We start from the raw sequence: 23425 nt of genomic DNA, 5'->3' as shown, positions 1-23425 counted from the left end.
GCAAACACCTTGTGATGGTTGAATCTCTCCTCCAAAGGGGTCCCAAAGCGGATGGGTTCCAGGAAGAAATCCACAGAGATTCTGGCCCCCTGCTCATGTGCGCCTCTCCAATCAACCGCGGCAAGCGTTCGTTCATCTCAAACTAGGTTCTCACCATCTGATGGGCTGCCTCTTCCTGAAGTCCAAGCAGCAGCAGCATGAACACAAGATTCCAAAGTGGCCATGGGTGAGAGGATGCCTCCACCGCTCCTGGATGTTGAAAGGGTTAATGTGTGCAATCTACCTGGAAGTCCAACGTGAAAGTCCATTCCTTGACAGTTCTGTTTTTGATTATTCAAGACCTTCCTATTTTGCAGAGAGATACTTTTTAAAAATTATATAAGGAAATGGCAACCCACTCCAGTGTTCTTGCCTGGAGAATCCCAGGGACGGGGGAGCCTGGTGGGCTGCCGTCTATGGGGTCACACAGAGTCGGACACAACTGAAGCGACTTAGCAGCAGCAGCAGCATGTATATATTTAAACTAATTTTCTAACAAGGCTTACATAGTCGACCCGCTCTGTACCCACTGGGTTCCAATCTTTCCTTGTGGATGAGACGGTGGTGCAGGTGACGGGTGGGGGCCCAGGAGGCTGTGGGCCCAAGGGTGAGGCCGATGGCAGAGTGGAAGTTCACGTATTCCCTCCCCTGTTTCCCGCATTTTACCAGATGAAAGTAATCACAGAAGACCGCTGGGCTTCAAGGATTCTGAGAGGACAAAGCGGACATGCAAGGCTTGGCGAAAATCCCAACCAAAGCGTCATCCAGGTGAACTGAGCAGTAGGGCAGAAGGCAGGTGGACACCACGGACTGCAGGTGGGGACCCAGGCCAAGGCTGGAGCTTACAGTTGGAGGGGAAGGCGTGGGGTCTCAGCGAAGGCCCTGGGCAGCAGGCCTCATCCTAGAAACCTTCCCCACTCACAGCCTCCACTGTGAGTGAGTGCTATTGAAATGATTCTATGAGGTACCCTTGGCCTAGAGCAAGCTCACACGATTCATGGAAATTTCACTTCTACAACAGGCGTCATGCAGAGGTTGCAAGCACTGGCTTTGGACTTCGGCCGACTTTGTATGTTCTGGCTTTGCAGCTTACTAGCTGTCATCATTTGGGCAAGTCACTTAAGCTTGCCCCTGCCTCACCTTCCTCATCTGTGAAATGGGAATGACAGCAGTCAGGTGCCAAGGGTGAACCCCAGTAGGAAAAGGGCTGGTGACCCTGTCCAGGGCTGGACATAGCTCCTACCCTCTGGCTGGTTGCACGCCAGGACCTGTGTGGAGAACAGAAGCCCAACCCTAGCCCCACCTCCCTCCACAATCCTCAAGACCCTTGGAGACCCCCCCGTCCAATCCCTGTCCTCTCTTGCTGAAGGGGTACAGCCTTCCAGCATCCTCCCAGCCTCAGTGGCCCTTAACAGTGAGCTCTTTCCATGAACAGGGTGACTCAAAGGCCCCGGTCATCACCTGCCACCACGCCTCCCCCATCCCTGGCTTTACCCTTTGCCCTCTAAATAAGGAAGCCAGCGCCGCCAGGCCCAGGACTTCTGCCCAATTTGGGTCCTGGGTGGCCTCTCGCCTCCCTCTTCCCCTGGGCCCCCAGCCAACTCCCCCTCCCTCAGAGATGCACTCTGCTCGCTTCATTCCTGCCTCATAGTTGCAATGACAGCGGCTGCCAGAACCTGTGGGGTGTGTTGGGTGGGGGGGTGGCGGGGGTCTGGGGAGGCAGCCAGAACCTGGGGCAGGTTAATGTTACAGCCCTGGATAAGTGAGGTGGCCCACTTGACATCAGGGTGATGATGGGTGGCAGGGAGGGCTGGGCGGCTGAACTATAAAGACAGGTCCAATCCGATATAATCAACTCGGGTCGGAGCGAGCGGGCCAGCCAGGCAGCGTCCCCAAGCCATGGTCCCTACCGGCCGCGGCTCAGGCTGGGTCCCTCCGCTCCAGACCCAAGTGCCCAAAGCCGGCTTTGGTTTCATGTCAGCAGCCTTCAACTGCCTTCCAAAAATAAGCCCCTGCCGCCATGCCGAGGGGAGAAAAACAAGAAGGGCGGTATTTTTAGGGCCATTAATTCTGACCACGTGCCTGAGAGGCAAGGTGGATGGCCCGGGGACAGACGCTGCTCATCACTATGTCCCGGGGAGCAGGACGTCCGCAGGGCACGCTGCGGGCTCTCGTCTTCCTCGGCGTCCTAGTGGGCATGGTGGTGCCCTCTCCTGCGGGCACCCGAGCCAACGGCACACTGCTGGCCTCAAGGGGCTGGGGCACCCTGCTCTCCAGGTCTCGAGCCGGGCTGGCCGGAGAGATCGCCGGCGTGAACTGGGAGAGTGGCTACTTGGTGGGGATCAAGCGGCAGCGGAGGCTGTACTGCAACGTGGGCATCGGCTTCCACCTTCAGGTGCCCCCCGACGGCCGGATCAGCGGGACCCACGAGGAGAACCCCTACAGTGAGTGCCAGCCACAGCCAGTTGGGGAAGCGGGGGGCTGGGACTCCAGCAGGTCTCTGGTGCCTGGGGTCCTGTGATAAAGTGGGGGGAATTCTACACTTGAGTGCCCACTAGCTTAGCCACCTCCCCCAACTCGCTTTGCTCCTGCAGGATGCATAGGCCGAGGTCTGAGCATCCTCTGCCATCAGCCCATGGAGCCCCTGTGGCATTAATTCCTTCAGTATTTCAGGCACCACTGTGGCCTCATAGGACCACCGGGAACCCCCAGCCAGGGGGAGCCACAAAATGAGGGTGGAGAGAACTGGCAAAGATGCTTAGACCAGATTAGATATGAGCTGCTTTTTATTTTACTTCCCTCTTTGAGAGGAAAGGCAAGTCGTTTGCAGAATTTCCAGCTGCAGCTTATCCTTCTTTCTAGTTCAGCTTGCCCCCACCCCCACGCCCGCCCTACAAGTTGGTGGGTTGCTGTCTAGATGGGCTCTCCCCAGGAAGGGATGGGGCTGGAGGACCCAGGGCAGCCGTCAGGGTCTGTGCGGCTGCAGTGTTTGCAAGATTAGATGGGCTGAGATGTGTTGAAATGCGAGGAGACATTTTAAACAAAGCTAATCAGAATTCATTTTTTTTATCCATGTCAAGGACCTCATGTGATTAGGCCCAGATTCGAAGCTACCCTTAGGTTGATGCCCAGGTGGCCACTGGGATCTCTAACTCCGATGTCAGAACTTCCCCCTTGCAAAACTCGATTGTTAACAGTTCAGTAGAATGGACCAGACTGGCAACTCAGCTCCTAAAGTGAGATCAGGGTGGAGGCGACAGAAGGCCTGACTTTCTAGAAGCAGGAGGGTGGGCCTAGATGCACTTGGCAGTGGTGGGGGGAGGGGGGGGAGGTCACCTTTAGGTTGACATCCCACACTGCTTTGCACAATCCTGGGGTAACACAGCCCCCGTCTCTTTGGCAGGCCTGCTGGAGATTTCCACGGTGGAGCGAGGCGTGGTGAGCCTCTTTGGGGTGAAGAGCGCCCTCTTCGTCGCCATGAACAGTAAAGGAAAATTATACGCCACGGTGAGTCCATCAGGCCAAGGGAAGCTTTCAGGCCGCACACGAGGCCTGCCTGCGTGCTCAGTAGCTCAGTCTCCTGCCAGGCTCCTCTGTCCATGGGATCCTCCAGGCTGAAGTGGGTTGCCATTTCCTCCTCCAGGGAATCTTCCCTACTCGGGGATCGAACCCATACCTCCTGCATTGGCAGGTGGACTCTTTACCACTGAGCCACCCGGGAAGCCCGTGCATGTGGCCTAAAGAGTGTGCAATTGAAGAAAGTAATGCAAACTCTTGAGCAGAGATGTGCATATTTATCTAGAATGAGGAGGGGGGCTGTGGGAGGAGCCAGTGCGAGTGAGGTGCTTGCAGCTCTGTGCTGGATCATGTTTTTCTTGATCCCACCCGTCGGAGCCTTGTAGCAAGAAAGGAACCGTAGCTCAGAGGGCCATAGGGTCCAAGGGAAGCCGGAGTTCTGCATAAAGCTGTTGTCCAAGCTTACGGTCAGGCCGTGAGCTGAAGAGGCCCAGAGAAGCAGGCCTGTGTGTCAGCCTAGATACGCTGCTCCCATGAGCCACCCTCCAGCCACGAGCACAGCTCGGGGAGAAGAGATAAAGCTCTTTTTCTCACCTTTATCAGTGCGTGGACATCTCACTTTAAGGTTTTAAGCCCTCTGACCTCTGATCCCAGCCACCAGAGAACCATGCCCCGCGCTGTACCCCCTTGGCTGGCACCAGCCCCCACCTCTGCCTTCTCCCATCACCCGTCACCGCTGGTGGGGGCAATGCTAGCACTTGGGTTAACCTCCCCAACTTCCACGTTTCCCCACTTCTCTGCTCTCTCTGACCCCTTCCTTCCTGGATCTCCCAGCCCATAATTTTGCCATATTCCAAAATGTGGATGGGGAAAGCATTCCTGTGAAGGCAGAGACACTGGGAGTTCTTGCGACCGAAATAAGAAGGCTAAAAAGGAAGACCTGTGAGCCATGGTCGAGGAATAGCAGAGTGACTATTTCTGGGGAGGGCGTGGAGGGCCGTTCTACCCCTGCGTGGGGACAGACGGGAGCAGGAAGTGAATGCGGAGGCTCTGGGACCCGGGGCTGGCATCCAGGGAGGCTGTCCCAACAGACCAGGGCTGTGAAATGCCCGAAGTGGGAGCCCAGGTGGTCTCGGCCTGTGATCTGCAGCGCTAACACCTCTCTATCTGTGTTGGTTTGTGTGGAGACCAGGCGTGCGTCAGAATCAGTGAGCCTCTGAGGACAAGTGGCTGGAGGCAGGTAGGCTGGAGTTGGAGCCGCATCCTAGTCTGTACCTTGAGAGGAGGTGCTTCTGCTGAGGGCCTACGGCCATCACCTGCAGCGCACAGAGGCAGGTCTGCACACAGACCCAGGGTCCCACCTGCAAAGTGAGGATGAAGATCAGATGCACCTCTCGGGGCTGCTGGGGAATAGTGCCTAGAGAGCATCCCCAGGGCTCCTGACTAACAGTAGGTGCTCAGTACAGGGGAATCATTTATGGTGTCTCAACACTGCCACAGGCTCCACCTCTCTCCTTCTAGAGATGAGTCTCCTGGGAGGAATCTCTGCATCCATGCCACCTTGGGAACTTGTCACAGGCCAGATTTCTTGGGTCCCTCCTCAGAGATGCTCAGTCATTACGGCTGGATCGGGCTGCATATGTTTGTTTTTATTCTTCAAGTTTCCCTGGTATTTCTGAGGTGCAAGCAGGCTTAGGGGCCACCAGGCTACATGGGCTTTGCAGGGCAGGGAATTCTCACTGGCCGAGGGTCACACCAGTGCTGAAGGCTGCAGGGAGATGAAACTGGTCTGCAACGGGGATCCTCAAATGTCCTTTTCACCGCTCTCTGCATGTGTGATGGAGAGGGTGGGAGGTCCCTGGGGCCAGCAGGGCTTTGATGGAGCCAGTGCCCCGCCTGGTACAGTGGATGGTCCCCAACAGCCCCTTCCCAGCCACGTGAGTGTTGCCTGGATCCCACTGGTTGCAGAGCCAGGAATGGGGTCAGCTGGCTCTGAGCTTCTCCGCAAAGTGAATCTTTTGGAAGGAAGCACAGATTACATCAACCCTTATCTCTGCCACCATCATTAACAAGCTATTTAGCATTTCTTTCTCCTTATCCTGAAAGAAATTTAACTGTGAGGTGGGGGAAGGGCACAAACAGAGAGTCAGTGTGACCACTTCCCACTTGAAACCCGGGGTCCCGTAGGAGAAGCCAGGGAGGCTGGGACCAGCAGGAGCACTGGGAGTGGACAGAGCATTCCGGGACCACGAGGAGGGGGAGACTCTGAAGCATAGGCTGACCCCTCACTCCAGGCAGATGACTTCAAAGGGGGCCCACAGGACTCACTGAAGAGATAAAGTCCAGGAAAAAGGGGGGCTTCCCTGGGAGGAGCCCTGCCCACCATGTACACCTCCACCTCCTCCCCTCATATACCTCCCAGGGGCGTCTGCCCAAGGGCACCTTCTTGGAGGGGAGATGTCCTCCCTGGAGTCCCAGACCCACCAGATGCTCCTGAACCCCTCCCTCCACCCTGCAGTGCCCCCCAGGGGCCTTTATCACAGTCTGAAAGAACAATTGCCAGCTGATCCCGGAGCCAGGAAGACTCCTGATGGATGGTGATTTCATTCACACCATTTCCCTTTAAGCCCCTGGAACTGTCTCCCTTCCCTGCACGCTCAGCTGCTACTGTGGTCCCTGAGTGGGGTTTCTTCTGGGGGGGGGGGGGAACCCCTGCTGGGGGGAGAGACGGAAGGGCAGGGGGCAAGGTAGGAAAATGAGTAACAGTGTTAGTCGCTAGGTTGTCTCAGAGTCTTTTACAACCCCATGGACTGTAACCCACCAGGCTCCTCTGTCCATGGGATTCTCCAGGCAAGAATACTGGGATGGGTTGCCATTCCCTTCTCCAGGGGATCTTCCCAACCCGGGGACTGAACCCACATCTCCTGCATTGCAGGCAGATTCTTTACAGGGAAATCCAAGGTAGGAAAATAAGTGTCAAGAAAACCCACCTAGAGAGTGGGCTCCCACAGGTCTCATCCCTTGGAAGGAAGGGTGCAGAGCCTGTGGCAGTGTTTAGACAATATAAACAGCTCACCGGTATTGAGCACCTACTATTTGCCAGGTGCCCTGGGGATGCTCTCTGGACAGTACCCCCCAGCACAGCTGGGAGGTGTGTCTGATTGTCATCTCCGTTTTGAAGATGGGACCCTGGGTCTCTGAGGTCTCAGGTGGATCAGGTTTGTGTGCAGACCTGCCTCCACGGGTGATGCCCTAGGCCTGCAGCAGAAACGCACCAGCTGTGCAGACTGACACCCAGGTTTCAGCTTCTAGCCTCCAGCCACTATCTTACTTCCGGCAAAGTCTCTAACCATCTCTGAGCCCAGACCTCTGCTCCTTCTGATGGGGACGGAGGCAGGAATCAGTGAGTTCCAATCTCCTTGATCTTTTTAAAATTAAAAAAAGAAAAAAATCAAATATCTCCACCTAACAGTGGTACTGTTATAATCCTTTAGCTGAGAAAAGTACATAGTGATGAAAATCTACTAGGGATTCAGTTATGCTTCTCAGTGATTTTGGTTTTACTCAGAATAACTGTGTCTCCATCCTTTTCATCAATGGCATCATGACAACAGGCGAAACACAGCATTTATTTATTTCATCCACAGAGGCCTTCGGTTATTACCTGGGGCGTTAACCTGCAGGGAGGGGAGGATCAGGTCTTTCTCTTGCTCTTAGCTGCTTCTCTTCCCTAGCGGGAGATGGAGTCTGAGCGGATGGTGCAAAGGGTCACTGGTGCTAACAATATGTGGAAGGGTCAGAGATGGGACCCCAGAGCTGGGGGCGGCTTGTACTGCAGCCAGGGGACTGGGGAGCCCTGCAGACGGTCTCCCAAATGGCTTTGTCTGCAGCCTGCCTGCTACCCAGGGCGATGCAGGAACGAGGAGTGAGAAGCACGACAGGCCCGGTGGAGGCATCTTCAAACACTTCTAAGTTGCAATTGTGTGTTAGGAACGGGGATTAGAAAGGGCAGGCGTCTTCAGAGCCAGGAGGTGCTGTTTCTCCATTTCAGCTAGGGACTGAGAAAGCAGCAGTTGGGCTCCAGGAGGAGAGGGTCTTGGGACAAAGAGTTCTCTGGGTTTTTTCTTACCTCCCCACTCCTTATCCATGCAACCCCCTCCCCAACTCCCATGCCCATAGACAACCAAGAGTAAAGGGGGCAAATGGCCTAGGCAGCCCTAGAAGAAAGAACTTTACAAATAAGGAGACACTTCCATCAGTCCGGTGACCTAGTGAACAAAGACCAGAGTCTGAGATGGCTATCTGGTCCACCTCAGACTCTGAGGGGCATTTCCACCAGCAGTAACTCGTGCCAAGACCCCTTTATGTCCCACCCACCCATGCAAAATGCCCCCTCTCCACTGCCAGAGCTAAACGCTTTAGAGCTCGGGTCCTCAGAAGTCCGATTAGACCTACGTGGAATTTAAGACATTGTCACGCTGGAGCTTGGGGCCTGGCAGGCCCCAGCAATGTGATCTGGGGGAATTATTTTCATTTGTTCAAGTAGTAATATACGGTAGCTGCTTTTCTTTGCTTGGCTTTTCTCACCAGAGCTGAGGAGCCAACATTCCTGAGCCATGAGACTCGGCTCAGGGACACGAATGGTGAGATGAAGCGAGGGGCTGGTCCCGATGCCAGCCTGAGCATCTGTGGGGCCGTGGAGCATCAGCTGGAGGGAAGAGTTCAGGGCCACGGTCTTGGCCTCCTGCCCCCAGCTGCGTGGCCACCTGAACACCAGGGATGGAGCAGAGGGGCTCAGAGAGGAAGGGGCCAGGGAGAGGCAGAGAGGCTTTCAAAGCAACTTCATCCATGTCTCTTCTCACTTTGGATTCGCACAGAATTCTGGGGAAGGCTTCAGACAGTATAGAATCTGCCTGCAATGTGGGTCACCCGGATTCGATCCCTGGGTCAGGAAGCGCCCCTGGAGAAGGGAATGGCAACCCACTCCAGTATTCTTGCTTGGAGAATCCCATGGACAGAGGAGCCTGGAGGGCTACAGTCCGTGGGATTGGAAAGACTATGACACAACTGAGCAACTAACACAGCGTGGGGAAGGCTAGGGACATAACGTGGGCTGGAGGAAGAAACAGAGGTCGGGAACTTCCTGAAAAGCTGGGGGTGGAAGCTGAATATCAAAATCTGATGAGCAGAGACCAAAGCACCATGTATAACACCACCACCATGGTGCACATTTAAGCAAATACGTTTTAGAAGATCTAGACCTTAGCAAAAGCTAGATTCTTCTATTGGATCAGGTTAAATGCTCTGAATTTCTGGCTCCAATCTGACTCAATTCCTCTCTCTTCCTGTCCTGTCCCCGGAGACCTCTGCCCAAGATCTGATTTCCTCTCTAGAGTTTGCAAAGAAAGTGAAGTCGCTCAGTCATGTCCATCTCTTTGCAACCCCATGGACTGTAGCCCACCAGGCTCCTCCATCCATCGAATTTTCTAGGCAAGGGTACTGGAGCAGGTTGCCATTTCCTTCTCCAGGGGATCTTCCTGACACAGGGATCAAACCCGGGTCTCCCTCATTGCAGGTAAAGGCTTTACCATCTGAGCCACGAGGGAATCAGAGTTTGCAAACCTCACATGAAACCTCTCCCTTGACCACCATTTAGATCAGAAATGAATTCTTCTGGAAACTGGCGGGCGGGGTGCTCTCCAGGGTGGTTGGACAGGGGACTGGACAGGACTAGAGGGAGAGCACAGACCAGTCTCTGATACAAAGCTTCTCTCAGTCCATTTTCTGGGCCATCTTCCATCCTCAATTCCCTCCCCATTTTCACTAATCCACTAACATGACAAGGTAATATCAATACATGAACATGGTTTAAGGGGTGGGGAGGTGCAGAAGAATACACCATGGAGATGAAGTCTCACTCTCACTGTTTTTTGTGGGTTTTTTGGGGGGAGGGGTGGCGGGGGACGTTGGCCATGCCATGCAGTATATGGGATCTTAGTTCCCTGACCAGGGCTCGAACCCATGCCTGCTGCATTGGGAGCTCAAGAGTCCTAACCACTGGACCACCAGGGAAGTTCCTCCCTTTCAGTGTTGTCTCAAAGACCCAGACTCTCCCCAGGGCAGCACTGTCACTAGCCCTCGTGTGCCAACCATCCTAGGAAGAACCAGCATCCCTATGTGTGTGCTTACGTTGGCATCATATTTTAAAATCACACAAACAGGAGCAAACTACTCAGTGTTTGAATCTTGCTTCCCCACTGAACCGTATGCCTTAGGGGCCATCTCCAAACAGTGCACAGAGGGGTTCTGGTTTTTTATGACTGAGAGCATTCTGGGTGTGGCTGTCCCATCACTGAGCGGAGCGCCGCCCGCCTGATAGACCCTGAGGCTGTTTCCCGTCTCTCACTGTTATAGATGCTGCTGCAGCGCGTGACTTTTATACACGAGTGGGAGCGAGCCTGTAAGATAAATTCCTAGAAGTGGAAGCACTAACCAAAACTGTAGTTATTATTTTATTCTAATACATATTGTAAATTTTCTCTTGACAGAAGTTATCACAATACACACACCAACACATCCAACGAGAACTCCTAGTCCCCATGCCCTCACCAACGAATGCCTCTTATCCAACACAGTTCTCTTTGCAACCCGGCAATTAAAAATGTGATCACACAGTTGTGGTTTATCTTTCCTTTAGGGCTTCCCTGGTGGCTCAGATGGTAAAGAATCCGCCTGCAATGCAGGAGACCCAGGTTCCCAGGCTGGGAAGATCCCCTGGAGAAGGGAATGGCTACCCACTCCAGTATTCTGGCCTGGAGATTTCCATGGACAGAGGAGTCTGGCGGGCTACAGTCCACGGGGTCACAAAGAGTCAGACACGACTGAGGCATATTTTCTTATGTTTAAATGCTACTTGTATTTCCTTTTCTGTGAACTGTCTAAAAACATCCATTTTTCAGTCAGTTCATGGTTCTGAGTATAATAGCAAAATTTAATCTATTGCAAACTATATTATAAAGTATAATGCATTGTAAATGTTTTTTTATTCAGTTTGCTATTTACATTCTTATTTTCTTTAAGTTGATTTTTTTTTTCCAGGCAGAAGTCTAATTTATTCCTCTTGGGTTTCAATAATTGCCTCTAGTTTTTTGTGTCCAGCTTAGAAAGAGCTTTCTGACTTTTTTTTTAAGATTCTCTTCTCTCTTTTTTTCTTGTCTTTGGTCCCACCTGCATGGCTTGTGGTATCTCAGTTTCCAGACTGGGGATTGAACCTGGGCCTTGGCAGTGAAAGCGCCACTAGGCGACCAGGGAACTCTCCTTAAGTTTCTCTTTTTAGCATTTAAGTATTTGTTCCTTTGGAATTTATTTTAGAGTTAGGAATAAAATCATACATCAAATTTTATTATTATTCCATTATTATTATTATATAAGGTAGTATCCAGTTCTTCCAATACCATGTTTTCTCCAGTGATTGGAATTGCCACTTTTATTTTATATTCATTTTATGTTCATGTTTGGATTTACTTCTGGATCGTATTCTGTTTGTTGAGCTGCACCAGACTGTTAATTTATGCAGCATTATTTCTGCTCAACTTTGAGCATTGATCCTGAATTCACTTTTCCCTGGAGCTTTACCCATGGACAGCCTTAGGTCCTGTGGTTATCCCGACCCCCTGTGTCCCGAGAGGCCCCAGGAGTGTGGGGCCAGAGCCCGGTCAGCTCTGTGCCCCCCTCCCCCAGGCTCACCCCCTACCACCACTCAGGCAATAAATGCAGGGCTTAGAAGCTAACTTGTCCTACAACCCACTGCAGCTTTTTTTAAACTTTGTTTATTTTTGGCCGCTCTGGGTCTTGGTTGCTGTGGGGACATTTCTCTAGATGTGGAGAGCGGGGTCTGCTCTCCGTTGTGGTTCTCGGGCTTCTCACTGTGGTGACTTCTCTTGTTTCGGAGCACGGGCTCTAGGGTGTGCAGGCTTCAGCTGTTGCCATTCCCAGACTCTAGAACACAGGCTAAATAGTTGTGGCTCACGGGCTCAGTTGCTCCAAGGTGCATGGAATCTTTCCAGACCAGGGATGTCTGGAAAACCTGTGTCCCCTGCATTAGCATAGATTCTTAACCACTAGACCACCAGGTAAGCCCCCACAGCAAGTTTTACAGGAATGATGATCCCAGGTAAGACAAAGCCTTCAGAACTTTTACTTTCAACTAATCTATGAATCAGTTGGAGGAGAATCATTATGGCAATAGCAATTATTTTTCACTTTATACCATGCATTATTTCAGTGAATGCTCCCTCCAGTTCTGTGACAGAATTGTCCTCACTGCTCCCATTTTACGGATGAGGAAGCTGAGGTTTAGGAGGTGAAATCACTTGTCAAGTTCACATAGCTAAATAAGAGGTGAGTCGTCACATATGCTTCGCCTACTTTGATTAGTTTCTTTTTCCTGCTTTGGGACATTCCTTTCTTCATTCTGCAAATATTTTTGAGCACCCATGGCAAGAAAGATAAAAACTTGTGAAAAACATAACTCCCTGGTGCAATATTCAGAAGCCAGTTGACATGGCTGGTGCAGACTTGCAGGGTCATCTCAAGGAAATGAACATCACAGGGAGGTGCCTTGTCAACAGTAACCCGGGGGTGTGTGAGGGAAAGAGAGGAGACCTTCATTCATCGAGGGGTGGCAGAGGGATGGGTGAGTGGTACCCAACGTATTACCTAGACCATGCCCATTGCCCCTCACTGGCTCTCGCTGCATCCAAGAGCTATCCCTTTGTGGGCGTCCATGAGCCCCTATTACAGCATCATTCATCCAGTGTCACCTGCTCAAAAGGACGCAGTCCTTGTCTCAGGGAACTGTGTTTAGGAGTCCCCTGGGATGGTGCATTGTTTTCAGTGCTGTCAGACTGGTCCACTCGGAGCCCTGAGGAGCCAGCTCATCACCCTTGTTCATCAGAGAAAGAGGCTCTCGTCCACCCCACACCGGCAGGGTAAGGCCAGGCGCTCGTAGTACGATTCCTCTTGAGAAGGTCAGACGACACCCCTGGCACAGCCGCTCAGCCATTGAGTGGGTTTTTTATAGCCGATGGCCTCAGCCGGCAGGAAGGAGTCAGGTATTATGCTCAGCTCTGTCTCTGTTTCATTCTGCATTTCTCTAAAGACCAGATCCCAGGCTTTCTGGCCCCCCAAGGGAGCGACCTCCACCTGAAGCCCAGAAATCCCCCCAGCCGGGGGCAGTGACCTGGGTGGGTTTGAATGGAGGGCCCCCTCTTCTAGGAATAAAGGAGGACTTGGGTGATTTATTGGGGCTGAACTTGTCGATGTGTGGCAGGAAGCCTGGCCCTCAGTTTCTGAACAAGTTGGTCCTCACACAACTCGCTCCAGCAGGGACCCTTCATCACCAGCCCCAGACTCCATGGCACCATGGGTCACAGAGGGAACCAGGCTCTGTTCCCCATAAAGTCTCTGCCCATCACCATCTCATTCCTGCCTTTCTCTGGAGAACGGTGGATTCCTAGAGGGCACCAGGGCTTCCCAGGTGGCTCAGTGGTAAAGAACCCACCTGCCAATGCAGGAGACATAATGAGACATGGGTTCGATCCCTGGGTCAGGAAGATCCCCTGGAGGAGGGCATGGCAACCCACTCCAGTATTCTTGCCTGGAGAACCCCATGGACAGAGGAGCCTGGTGGGCTACAGTCCATGGATTCACCAAGAGTCGGACATGACTGAGCACACACACACAAGTGACTCCAGGCACCTCTGGGCTCAAAATCAAAGCCAAAGATGGGCCTTTTAAGGGGCAGCACACTTGGGCCTTAACCTGGGAAAGATGGGAGGAGGGATGCAACTGCAGAGAGAATTACCATAATAACCAGACGCAGGAGTGCTGGGAAGGCCTTAGAGAGTTGTCCGTCTCAACCTCCACTCACCTGCCCCTCTTGATGGTCCCCCAGCATGCAGAATGCAGACAAGGGAAACAGGTCTGGAGGGGAGACGGCTGCCCCAAGGCCACACAAGTGGAGCCACTGATCAAACCCCAGTCCTCAGTCCTGCTCCACTAGATCCTCTCCCAGCAGACTCGAGAAGACAGCTTCTTCTGTCCCTTCCTGGTGCTGTCTCTGAACGTAATAAATTATCATCCAGGTGTTTAGGAGACTGAGTGCCCGCGACTGGCAGCCCAGAGCACCCCCGTTCTCCATGTGACACAGGCCGTCCACCCACATCCCTGGGCCTGGGTTTTCTCATAATGAAGAGGGGGAAGGTGAGGAGGGCCCACGAGAGCTCCGAAGGCCCCCCTGTTTTCAGCTTCCAGGCTTCTGCTTACCCAGGGTAGCTCAGAGCTTCCAGCGGTCATCCGATTCGGGGAGGCGAGGGGCCCGAGGCCTGCTGGGCTTCGTTCATCACTGATGCTCTGCCGTTTGTTCGTTTCCTCCACAGCCCAGCTTCCAAGAAGAGTGCAAGTTCAGAGAGACCCTCCTGCCCAACAACTACAATGCCTACGAGTCAGACCTGTACCGAGGTGCCTATATCGCGCTGAGCAAATACGGAAGGGTGAAGCGGGGCAGCAAGGTGTCCCCCACCATGACTGTCACACACTTCCTCCCTAGGATATGAGGACCCCGGAGGAAGGCTCACAGGTGGAAAGCAACATCTTCTGTTGGAATTTTGCACAAGTGGACAGTTCCCCTTCCCCCTATGCCTCCTGAGTCGAGCTCCTTCTCTGCTTGGGAGGGGGGAGACCTGAGCCGGTACCCAGAGCCACCGGACCCCATGGCATGTGACCCACCCAAGGGAGGGGTTGCAGACGGGCTCCTAGAATGGCAATGGATTGATCCCACGCTCTGACCTCGACTGAGGGGAGAAAGTCCAGAGAAACTCGTGGAAGAGGACCCTGGGCGCTGGAAAAGGAGGGGACGAAGTGTGTGTGCTGATGTATATCCATACATCTCAGTCTATACGTACAGACATCTCAGTCTATATCATCAGAGCCGAGGCATCTGGGCATCTCCGAACAGGTTTCTTCCTCCAGGCATCACCGGAATCTGCCTGCAAGAATGTCACCTGTCAGCCCAGCAGGATCGATGCATGCTCCCATTCTGCCTCTTTCCAATCACCTTCCCTCGCAGAGGCTGCTGACCGCGTGGGTTGCCTCGGAGACAGGGGCAGGAAGCAGCTGTCCTCTAAAGTGCAGAGAGGGCAGGGTGACAGAGCATAAGATTTAGCTGCAGACCAGAAAGACTGAGCGGGCACTCGAGGCATCCTGGGTGTGAGGGCTCTGGGGCCCTGGGACACATTGTTGGGGAAGCTGGGGGAGACGATGTCCCCTTTTTTTTTGGAGGAGAAGGTAGGAGCAGTGTGTGAGGCAACTGGTAGAAAACTGGCTAGAAGCAGCAGAGTGGACGGGGCGTCCTAGAGAGAACCTTTCTGCCCGGAGGACTCAAGAGCTGCGCACGGCTCCAAGAACAAGCTGGGGCCAGGCTGCCTGCCCGTAACTTTTCCTCACATTGAACTGGGTCTTATTTTAACCTCAGATGACAAGGATCCTAATAATGGCAACCTCTTTGGCGAGCATCGAGGGGCACAAAATAGGTCATGAAGGAAGTAGAGAGGTTTCAGACTTCAGATGCTAATTCCTCTCCAGTAACGTCCAGGAAACTCACCCAAGTTCTCATCTGATACTCTCACTTCCTTCTCAGCCGACCTCCCCCACACACGCACCGGTGCCTGGATGCAGCGGAATTGGGCATCGTGATGTCCGGAGTTTGCCCCCCTAACCCCCTCCAGTAGGAGAAGAGTGATAATCCGGTGAAATGGAGCAGCCCAGCTGAAGCGGCTCCTTGCTGCCACAATGCCTTCTTGCCTCCTGGCCTTTGAGAGTATTTAAAGCAGAGGTGCCCCAAGTGACTATAAATGTTATCCGCCTGGAGCCTTTGGATGCCTGAGCCATTGGGACGTTCCTAAATCTGAAACCAGAGAGACCCGTGTCGGAGCACACATATTTTCGGCGGACGTGGACGGGCGGGTTACAAAATGAGCTGACACCCTCTGTGACTCTCAGAGGCCCCGGCCAGCAAGACCAGCCCTTCCTCTGCTGCAAATATCCTCACCTTTGACACACCTCTCTATTTGCAGATGTGTCCAGCTATAGATAGATCCGGGATGAGCTGAAGGCAGGGGCTGACGATCCAAGGGAGAGACACCCTGCTGGTCACCTCCTCTGCCCGGCACATATCAGGGCAGACATGTGCTGGGGGAGGGACAAGAGGCTGCACCAAAGTGAGCAAAGATGCAACAGACAATGAGAGCTCAGGATGAGAGAGAACACAGCCAAGTCTTGAATAGAAACTGGATGGAGCTGGGGTCTTGGTCAAGCAGAAGGGGAAACCATCGGTCCATCTTGACTGTTTGGAATATTTCAAGTGTAGGTCTGCTTGGAGGCAGGGGACAAAATGGATTGTTCTTCAGGAGGTCTTGTCCTGAGTAACTGGTCTGTTTAACAGGGTACGTTGGAAACCGATGCACTCACAACCTGAGTGGTGGGTCAGCTCCCAATAGGATGCAGTGGCATGTAGGGGGTCTGGGTGGGGACGGATGGACCACAATCTGAAGAGGAGAAGGAAGTCACAGGTCCCAAAATATTGGTTCCCTTCTCCCCCAGGTGCTGCACTCTCTTGACAGGAGAAGGCTCTTCTAAGGAGAGTCATGAGGCCTCAGATGGTTAGATCTTTCCTACAGCACCCTAGAGGCTTATAAAAGTGCCCAAATCTTGACCAGGAGTTTCCCCAAATGTCCACTCCCATCTCTGATGCTGGAAGGGAGGATGAGAAGCTCTCAAATGCCCGGGACCGGGTAGGCTTAATGCCCATCACTCCAGTATAATGCATTGTCTGACGTCCCTGTGGGCAGCTGGGTGTCTGTTCTCACTGGTACCCAGGCCCATGGTGTACTAGAGTTTCAGTACTTCAAAGATCACCTCTGATGTACGGCTGAATCACTGACTCTTTAACATCCTTCCCATCCAGAGGAATTCTCCCAGAGCTTTCCCTCTGACCTGTGAGCAACTGACCTTAGGGGAAAATCAACCCCCATCCATAGACATGGGATCGGGGCAGAAACAGAGGGAGGTCTGCACCGGTGTGCAGAGTTCTCTCCTTGCTCATCCCCAACTGAGGCCCATGCTCAGCTGTCAGCCCCATTGGATCCAAATGTCTGCAGGGAGGTGGCAGAAGCAGGGGAACAGAGGTGGACCCCACCTTCCCGCCAAGCATGGACCAAGAATGTCTTGGGTCCTCCCTCCACCAGATCCTAAGCTATGACCCTGGTTCATGCAGTTTTTATAGCTAAATGGCCTCTGTTCCATCCCAAACCACCTCCAGGAGCTCCAGGCAAAGGCGGGGCTCCAGGAGCCCAGAGACTGCCTTGTTACCCCTTCAAGAACAAATGATGCAGAAGAGAGCAACAAGGTGCACCCCCTGAAGGTGCCTTCTCAGCTGGACGACTTAGCTCAGGACAAAGAAGGGGGGCCAGGCCCCTGAAGAATCTACCCCCTCCTCGGGCAGCCATGGGTGGACCGCAGAGGAAACCAGAAAACGCCCTGTTTGTTCCTATAGGTCACTCACTGCCTCCTGACCTCTCCCTCCCCACTTCCCAGTGGAAAAGCAGCGTACAACTTTGTGATGGACACTCCATCATTCTTCTCATTCATAGCTTCCCCTCCGCCCCCACATCCCACCACACCTCCAACACACACCCCAGGCCCCTGGTCAGAGCTGTTCTGGGGCTTAAGAAAGAGGAGAGGTTCTCCTGTCCTCTGCTCCAGGCGACAAACTTCTCTCCTTCAGACACATCGCTTTCTCCCCAGGCCCGGAATTCTCTCCTAGTTCCCATCCTATCCAGAAGCAGGTGGGACTCTCCAGCCCAGGCTGGCTCCGCCCCTCTCTCGTCCTGAATCTCGGACCCTTCCTCATCCTGAGAGAGTCCTAGGGGAGGAAGGAAATGCACAAGGTCGTAAGCTGTCAGTCTCCTTCCCCCCAGAGTTGGACTTCCATCGCCTTTGCCCACTCTGGGCCACAGCTGCTAGTCCAAACCAAACGCGGTCACTGGCCTCTGGGATGAGCTCTCTGCCCTCCCTTTCCTTTTTGCCCCTTTTCATGTGGACACAAGCTAGATCGCCCCTACCTCTTTCTATCCCAGTGCTTTCCCCCAAGGGCTCTGGGTCCGTCACCACCAAGGAGGTGTTCTCTGCCCCCCACCCCTCCCGCACCTGCGAAGTATTTCTACACTCTCCTTTCAGCAAGAACCCAACCATTCATTGTGCTACCTCCCAGGAAAACGCCAACAGTAGGAAAGTTAGGGTCAGGACCAGAAGAGTAGATGGAAACACTGACATCTGTGCTTGCCCCAGAACTGGTGCGTCCTCTTCCCTGGACAGGAGGCAGGAGTGACTGTGCCCACAGCCTCCCGAATCTGGTCCACCCTGCAGACAGCTCACACGGACCGTGTGGGGATGCCCCACTGAACGGCAGAGTCCAGCACCCACACCGCTGGGTCCTCACGTGGGTTCTCCTTCCTATTCATATAAATCAATCAGTACCTCAGGCTGCATCCCAGGGCAGAGCCTGGGTTTAGCGGGTAGGAAAACGCAGAATTTGTTCAGTCATGTGCTTGTAAAATGTGATGCTTCTATTTTTTTTTAATATGTATGTGCTATGCACAAACCATATCATGTTCCAGCCAAAAGGAAAAGGTCTTTTTATACGTTCCTCTAAACTGTTTGACTCCACCCCTCCTATTAAACCCGACAACAAAGCTTTGGGCTGTGGATTCTTTTTCTCCTCTCGAGGAGGAAGGCAAATTGGAGAGAGAAAGCAGGAGTGCATGTTGTTGTGGATTTTTTAAGGCTGGAAGTAGTCACATGGGTCGCTTCATCCATTCTGTATTTTACAGAATGGGAAATACAGCCAAGGAGGGAGAAGGACAATACCGTTGGCCATGGTAGACCAGGGAAGCCCTGGTGGACCAGAGGCTTCCCTGGTGGCTCAGCTGATAAAGAATCCACCTGCAATGCAGGAGACCTGGGTTCGATCCCTGGACTGGGAAGATCCCCTGGAGGGGGAAATGGCAACCCACTCCAGTATTCTTGCCTGGGAAATCCCATGGACAGAGGAGCCTGGCGGGCTACAGTCCTGGGGTCACAAAGACTTGGACACAGCTGAGCATGTGCACACACATAGTGTACCAGGAGCCTGGTTATGCACACTTCTGGGGCCATCAATCACTTTCGTTACTCATCCACATATTCGCCCATCCAGGATTATTAATAGTTTGGGGGCACCTGTCTCTGGGCTGCCCTGTGCTAGATTTGGGGGCAGGCATGTGAGTGAACAAGGCAGAAACAGTTCCCTAGCCTCTCACGGACTTGCATTAAAAATATAAAAATCACCCGTAAATGTATTAAAGTGTAGATTCCGAGCCACACTCCCAGCATCTAGGCCTGGGTGGGCCCAGGAATCTACCCAGGCAACCCCGACATTGCAGAGCCCTGGTCTAGAAGGATGACTGAACTTGCAGAACATTTGGGCCAAGAGAGACTTTATAAATCATTTTTAAAAACCTTTTCATGGGTTAAAAGAAGAAAAAGGCTAGGAAGTGTAAGTTTCTTACCCAAGATCACCCAGCCTGGTGAGAGAGAGACCCCTTCTCTCCTTTCTGTGCACTGGCCCCCGCCATCATCAGCCCCTCCACCCCACCCCTCACCCCTGCACCCACACCCCACCCCTCACCCCTGCACCCACACCCCACCCCTCACCCCTGCACCCACACCCCACCCCTCACCCCTGCACCTACCCCCCCACCCCTCACCCCTGCACCCACACCCCACCCTCTTCTGCCTCCTCCACAGGTCCTGGGGGGGATGGATGGCAGTGTGTCTTCAGCTGAACAATGATGGGTTCTGAATAAACCTACACTCTTAGAAGAGGGCTTCCCTGGTGGCTCAGATGGTAAAGAATCCACCTGCAGTGCAGGAGACCTGGATTCGATCCCTGGGTGTGGAAGATCCCCTGGAGAAGGGCATGGCAACTCACTGCAGTATTCTTGCCTGGAGAATCCCATGGACAGAGGAGCCTGGCAGGCTACCATCCATGTGTTGCAAAAGAGTCGGACACGACTGAGCGAAGGACACTTTCACTTTCACTTTCTGCTGGAAGAGCCACCTGGTCCCGTGCCCTCTTTATCTCACCCTTGTGTTTATCCATGCAGTTAACATCTCTGAGCTCCTGCTGTGTGCCCAGATACCACACTGGCCCCAACAATATTGCTGTGATCAGTTATCTGTGGGCTCATATACTAGCAAGGAAGACAGCTATTAAAGGAATAATTCAGCAATTTGTGATTAAGAGGCATGAATGAGAAAGTCCAGGGGTCCCATGGGGGCACAGATCAGGGTCCAGGGTGGATAAGGGGACTCATTCCAGCGAGAGCTGAGCTGTGAGGGGCGTCAGTCAGAATTCAGGTGAGTGAGTGGGTGGGTGGGGTCAGGGGAGGATGGATGCTCTGGGGGAGGGAGGCTGTTGCAGGTGTTTGAAGGGGCAGGTGGGGCTGAGGGAAGAGTCAGACACGACTGGGTGACTGAGCATGCTCACAACATAGGCAATAATCTCCGTTGAGGATGACTAGGACCTTAGGCGATTTCTGAAGACATTTTTGACCTTCACAAGTAGGAGTTCGGGCTTTTATTGTATCTTGTGGATAGAGACCAGGGCTGCTATACTACCCAGCACAGCCCCGACCACAGAGAACCTGCAGACAGGTACGGGCGCCCCTCTCACTTGGCCTAAAATTTCTTTCTTTTTTTTTTTGTTGTTGCATCATGCCACTTATGGAATCTTAGTTCCCTGACCAGGGATTGAACCCACACCCTCAGCAGTGGAAGTGCAGAGTCCTCACCACTGGACCATCAGGGAAGTCCCTTGCTCAGCCTGAAATTCATCACTGACTCTCCCTGGAGACCCAGGTGAGGCAGGAAGGCTCTGAGAGAAGCACCCCTTGCTCCTCCTCTGCATCCCCAGGAAGTCTTGTGCAGATGGGATAAGGCAGTAGGTGATGGAGGATTGTCCAGAGAGGAGGCTGGGCAGATGAGGGGTTCACACCTGGGAGCCAGGTGCGTGTTCCTGGATGGAAGGAGGAACGTGAGGGGCAGGTGAGTAGGACCCAAGGGAAATGAAGTGAAGACCCCACAGGGCCTTCCTCTTCTCTGTCACCACCACCTCTGTCACCTTCTCAAACCTGGGTCAGAACCCTTCCCAACCCCCGCCCCGCTCCTGCCCCCATCCATCCCATCCCAGCCAGTAGGACTCTTGTTCAAAATCTTATCCCTAAATTGTTCCTTGCTGTTCAGTTGCTAAGTTGTGTCCGACTCTGTGACCCCATGGACTGCAGCATGCCAGGCTTCCCTGTCCTTTACTATCTCCTGGAGTTTGCTCAAACTCACTGAGTCAGTGATGTTTAACCATCTCATCCTCTGCTGTCCCCTTCTCTCCTGCACTCACTCTTTCTCAGCATCAGGGTCTTTTCCAATGAGTTGGCTCTTCCCATCAGGTGGCCAAAGTATTGGAGCTTCGGCTTTAGCATCAGTCCTTACAATGAGTATTCAAGGTTGATTTCCTTTAGGATGGACTGGTTGGATCGCCTTGCTGTCCAAGGGATTCTCAAGAGTCTTCTCCAGCACCACATTTTGAAGGCATCTGTTCTTTGGCGCTCAGGCTTCTTTATGGTCCGCCCTCACATCCATCCTGACGCATGCCACGAATTAGTGAGCTGTGGCCGCCAGCACTCACTGGCCACCTCTGTTCTTCTCCATCTGACCTGACCCTCCCCACTCCTTCCCCAGGGTTACTGTGGGGCCCTCTGATCTCCAGGAATGCCAGGAAGGTAACACGTCTTGACATTTTTATGGTCTTCTAGTCATTTTTGGAGAAGGCAATGGCACCCCACTCCAGTACTCTTGCCTGGAAACTCCCATGGACGGAGGAGCCTGGTGGGCTGCCATCTGTGGGGTCGCACAGAGTCGGACACGACTGAAGCGACTTAGCAGCAGCAGCAGTCATTTTTAATTGGAAAAACCCAGCTAAATAACAATAACAAAGCAACAAAAATTAGATAATATGTAATTCTTGATTTAAAACATTTTAAATTCATACACAGCAATTAGGAGGGTGGAGGGAGAAAAGTAACAAAATTTGGAAAATAATAGGAAATAGCATGAGTTATACTTTTAACCTTATTTTTACACATAGATGGACTTCTTCCTTATGGAATGTGTTATGTGCTTCTTGATTGGCAAATAAAATTGTGCTTGGGAAACCAAAGGTGTAAATATCTTATCAAGAAGAGCAAAGAACACTTAGCAGGGGAAAAAAGCTATTTCCCTGTGTTTTCCAAATTTTTGAAAAACTTTGAAAATTTTCAGAAACTTCCCAAAACATGTTTGATAACTTTCATCCAAATTTCCTCCTATACTTCACATTGTTATTTACCTTTTTGGCTCAGTACTTTTTCTTTTTCAAGCTTTATTGTGATATAATTGACATATAACATTATGTAAGTTCAAGGTGTATGATATAATGATTTTATATATACTGTGCTTCGTCACTCAGTCGTGTCCGACTCTTTACAACTCCATGGACTATAGCCCGCCAGGCTCCTCGGTCCATGGGGATTCTCCAGGCAAGAATACTGGCATAGGCTCCTACTCCAGTAGGCCATGCCCTCCTCCAGGGGATCTTCCCGACCCAGGAATCGAACCAGGGTCTCCTGCATTGCAGGCAAATTCTTTACCAGCTGAGCTACCAAGGAAGCTACATATATACATATATGTATATATATGCAAACTTATTACCAAAATAAGGTCAGATAATACAGCAATAACCTCACATAGGTACAATTATGTGGTGAAGACTTTAAAAAAATATACTTGCTCAGACAAGTTTCAAATATACAGTACAGTACTGTGAGCACTTTTCATTTCCTTTATACGTTTGTTCCTCTGGGCCCTGCAGGGTCTCCGGGATGAAGTCAGGGCGATCCATCGTCAGACCCTTTGGTACTGCCCCCTTGTGGCCACTTCCTTCATCACGGTGGTTGAGATCCACTGGATGTCGATAGGAGTGGCGACTTTTATGAATAGACTGCAGTCCTTGCCTAGAAAGAGCTCACGGCCCTGAGTGGAGGAGCCACCTGCCCAACTGATGCTGCTTCAATCAGAATGCGTCCGAGGGTGCCCAGGAAAAGGTGACTCAGCAGAGGGGTGGAAAGCCTCGTGGAGGCTGGAGTAGGAGCCTATGCCAATATTCTTGCCTGGAGAATCCCTATGGACCAAGGATTATAGACTGGCAGGCTACAGTCCATGGGGTTGCAAAGAGTCGGACACGACTGAGCGACTAAGCACAGAGTGGGTGGGGCTGAGACTCCAAGAGTGAAAGACACGTGGAGAGGAGGAAGGACTCTTCTAGGCTCAGAGACGAGCCTGATCACAGGCCAAGCTCAGGATGTAAAAACACAGGGTAGGTTCTGCTTAGTGGGGGTTAGAAACGAAGACTCGGGTGGCAGACAGGTGCGGGGCGGGGGGGTAGTCAGGGCTTGGATGTGGCATTCGGGAGCTGCTCCATCACGTTTTTGTTGTCCAGTTGCTCAGTTGTGTCTGACTCTCTGCAACCCCAGGGACTGCAGCACACCAGGCTTCCCTGTCCTTCACCATCTCCCAGAGTTTGCTCAAAACGCATGTCCATTTAGTCAGTGATGCCATCCAGCCATCTCATCCTTTGCCGCCCCCTTCTCCTTTTGCTGCTCCATCTTAGGTGGATTATTTA

General features: G+C 52.5%; 1 protein-coding gene and 1 non-coding gene across 2 annotated transcripts; one reads left to right on the top strand and one right to left on the bottom strand.

Annotated features, from left to right (window-relative positions):
• Nucleotides 1-1910: 1910 nt before the first annotated feature.
• FGF6 (fibroblast growth factor 6) lies at nt 1911-18365 on the top strand. Its single transcript, XM_006069004.4, has 3 exons — nt 1911-2483; nt 3443-3546; nt 13995-18365. The coding sequence occupies exons 1-3, from the start codon at nt 2138-2140 to the stop codon at nt 14169-14171; spliced, it is 627 nt and encodes a 208-aa protein (XP_006069066.1). The 5' UTR covers nt 1911-2137; the 3' UTR covers nt 14172-18365.
• Nucleotides 18366-20448: 2083 nt separating this feature from the next.
• TRNAG-UCC lies at nt 20449-20521 on the bottom strand. Its single transcript has one exon. It is a non-coding gene; the product is annotated as a tRNA-Gly (tRNA).
• Nucleotides 20522-23425: the final 2904 nt, after the last annotated feature.

Source organism: Bubalus bubalis, chromosome 4 (genome assembly GCF_019923935.1).
Source record: "Bubalus bubalis isolate 160015118507 breed Murrah chromosome 4, NDDB_SH_1, whole genome shotgun sequence".
In the NCBI taxonomy this organism is placed as follows: Eukaryota; Metazoa; Chordata; class Mammalia; order Artiodactyla; family Bovidae; genus Bubalus; species Bubalus bubalis.
The sequence above is the reverse complement of the archived record's forward strand: the minus strand, read 5'-3'. Positions and strand labels throughout refer to the sequence as shown.

Excerpts from the sequence above, each read along its gene's own strand:
- FGF6 (XM_006069004.4), top strand. The coding sequence starts at position 2,138 with ATGGCCCGGGGACAGACGCTGCTCATCACTATGTCCCGGGGAGCAGGA. Across the intron at positions 2,484-3,442 it reads CCACGAGGAGAACCCCTACA|GCCTGCTGGAGATTTCCACG; the intron begins GTGAGTGCCAGC and ends TCTCTTTGGCAG. Across the intron at positions 3,547-13,994 it reads AAGGAAAATTATACGCCACG|CCCAGCTTCCAAGAAGAGTG; the intron begins GTGAGTCCATCA and ends TTTCCTCCACAG.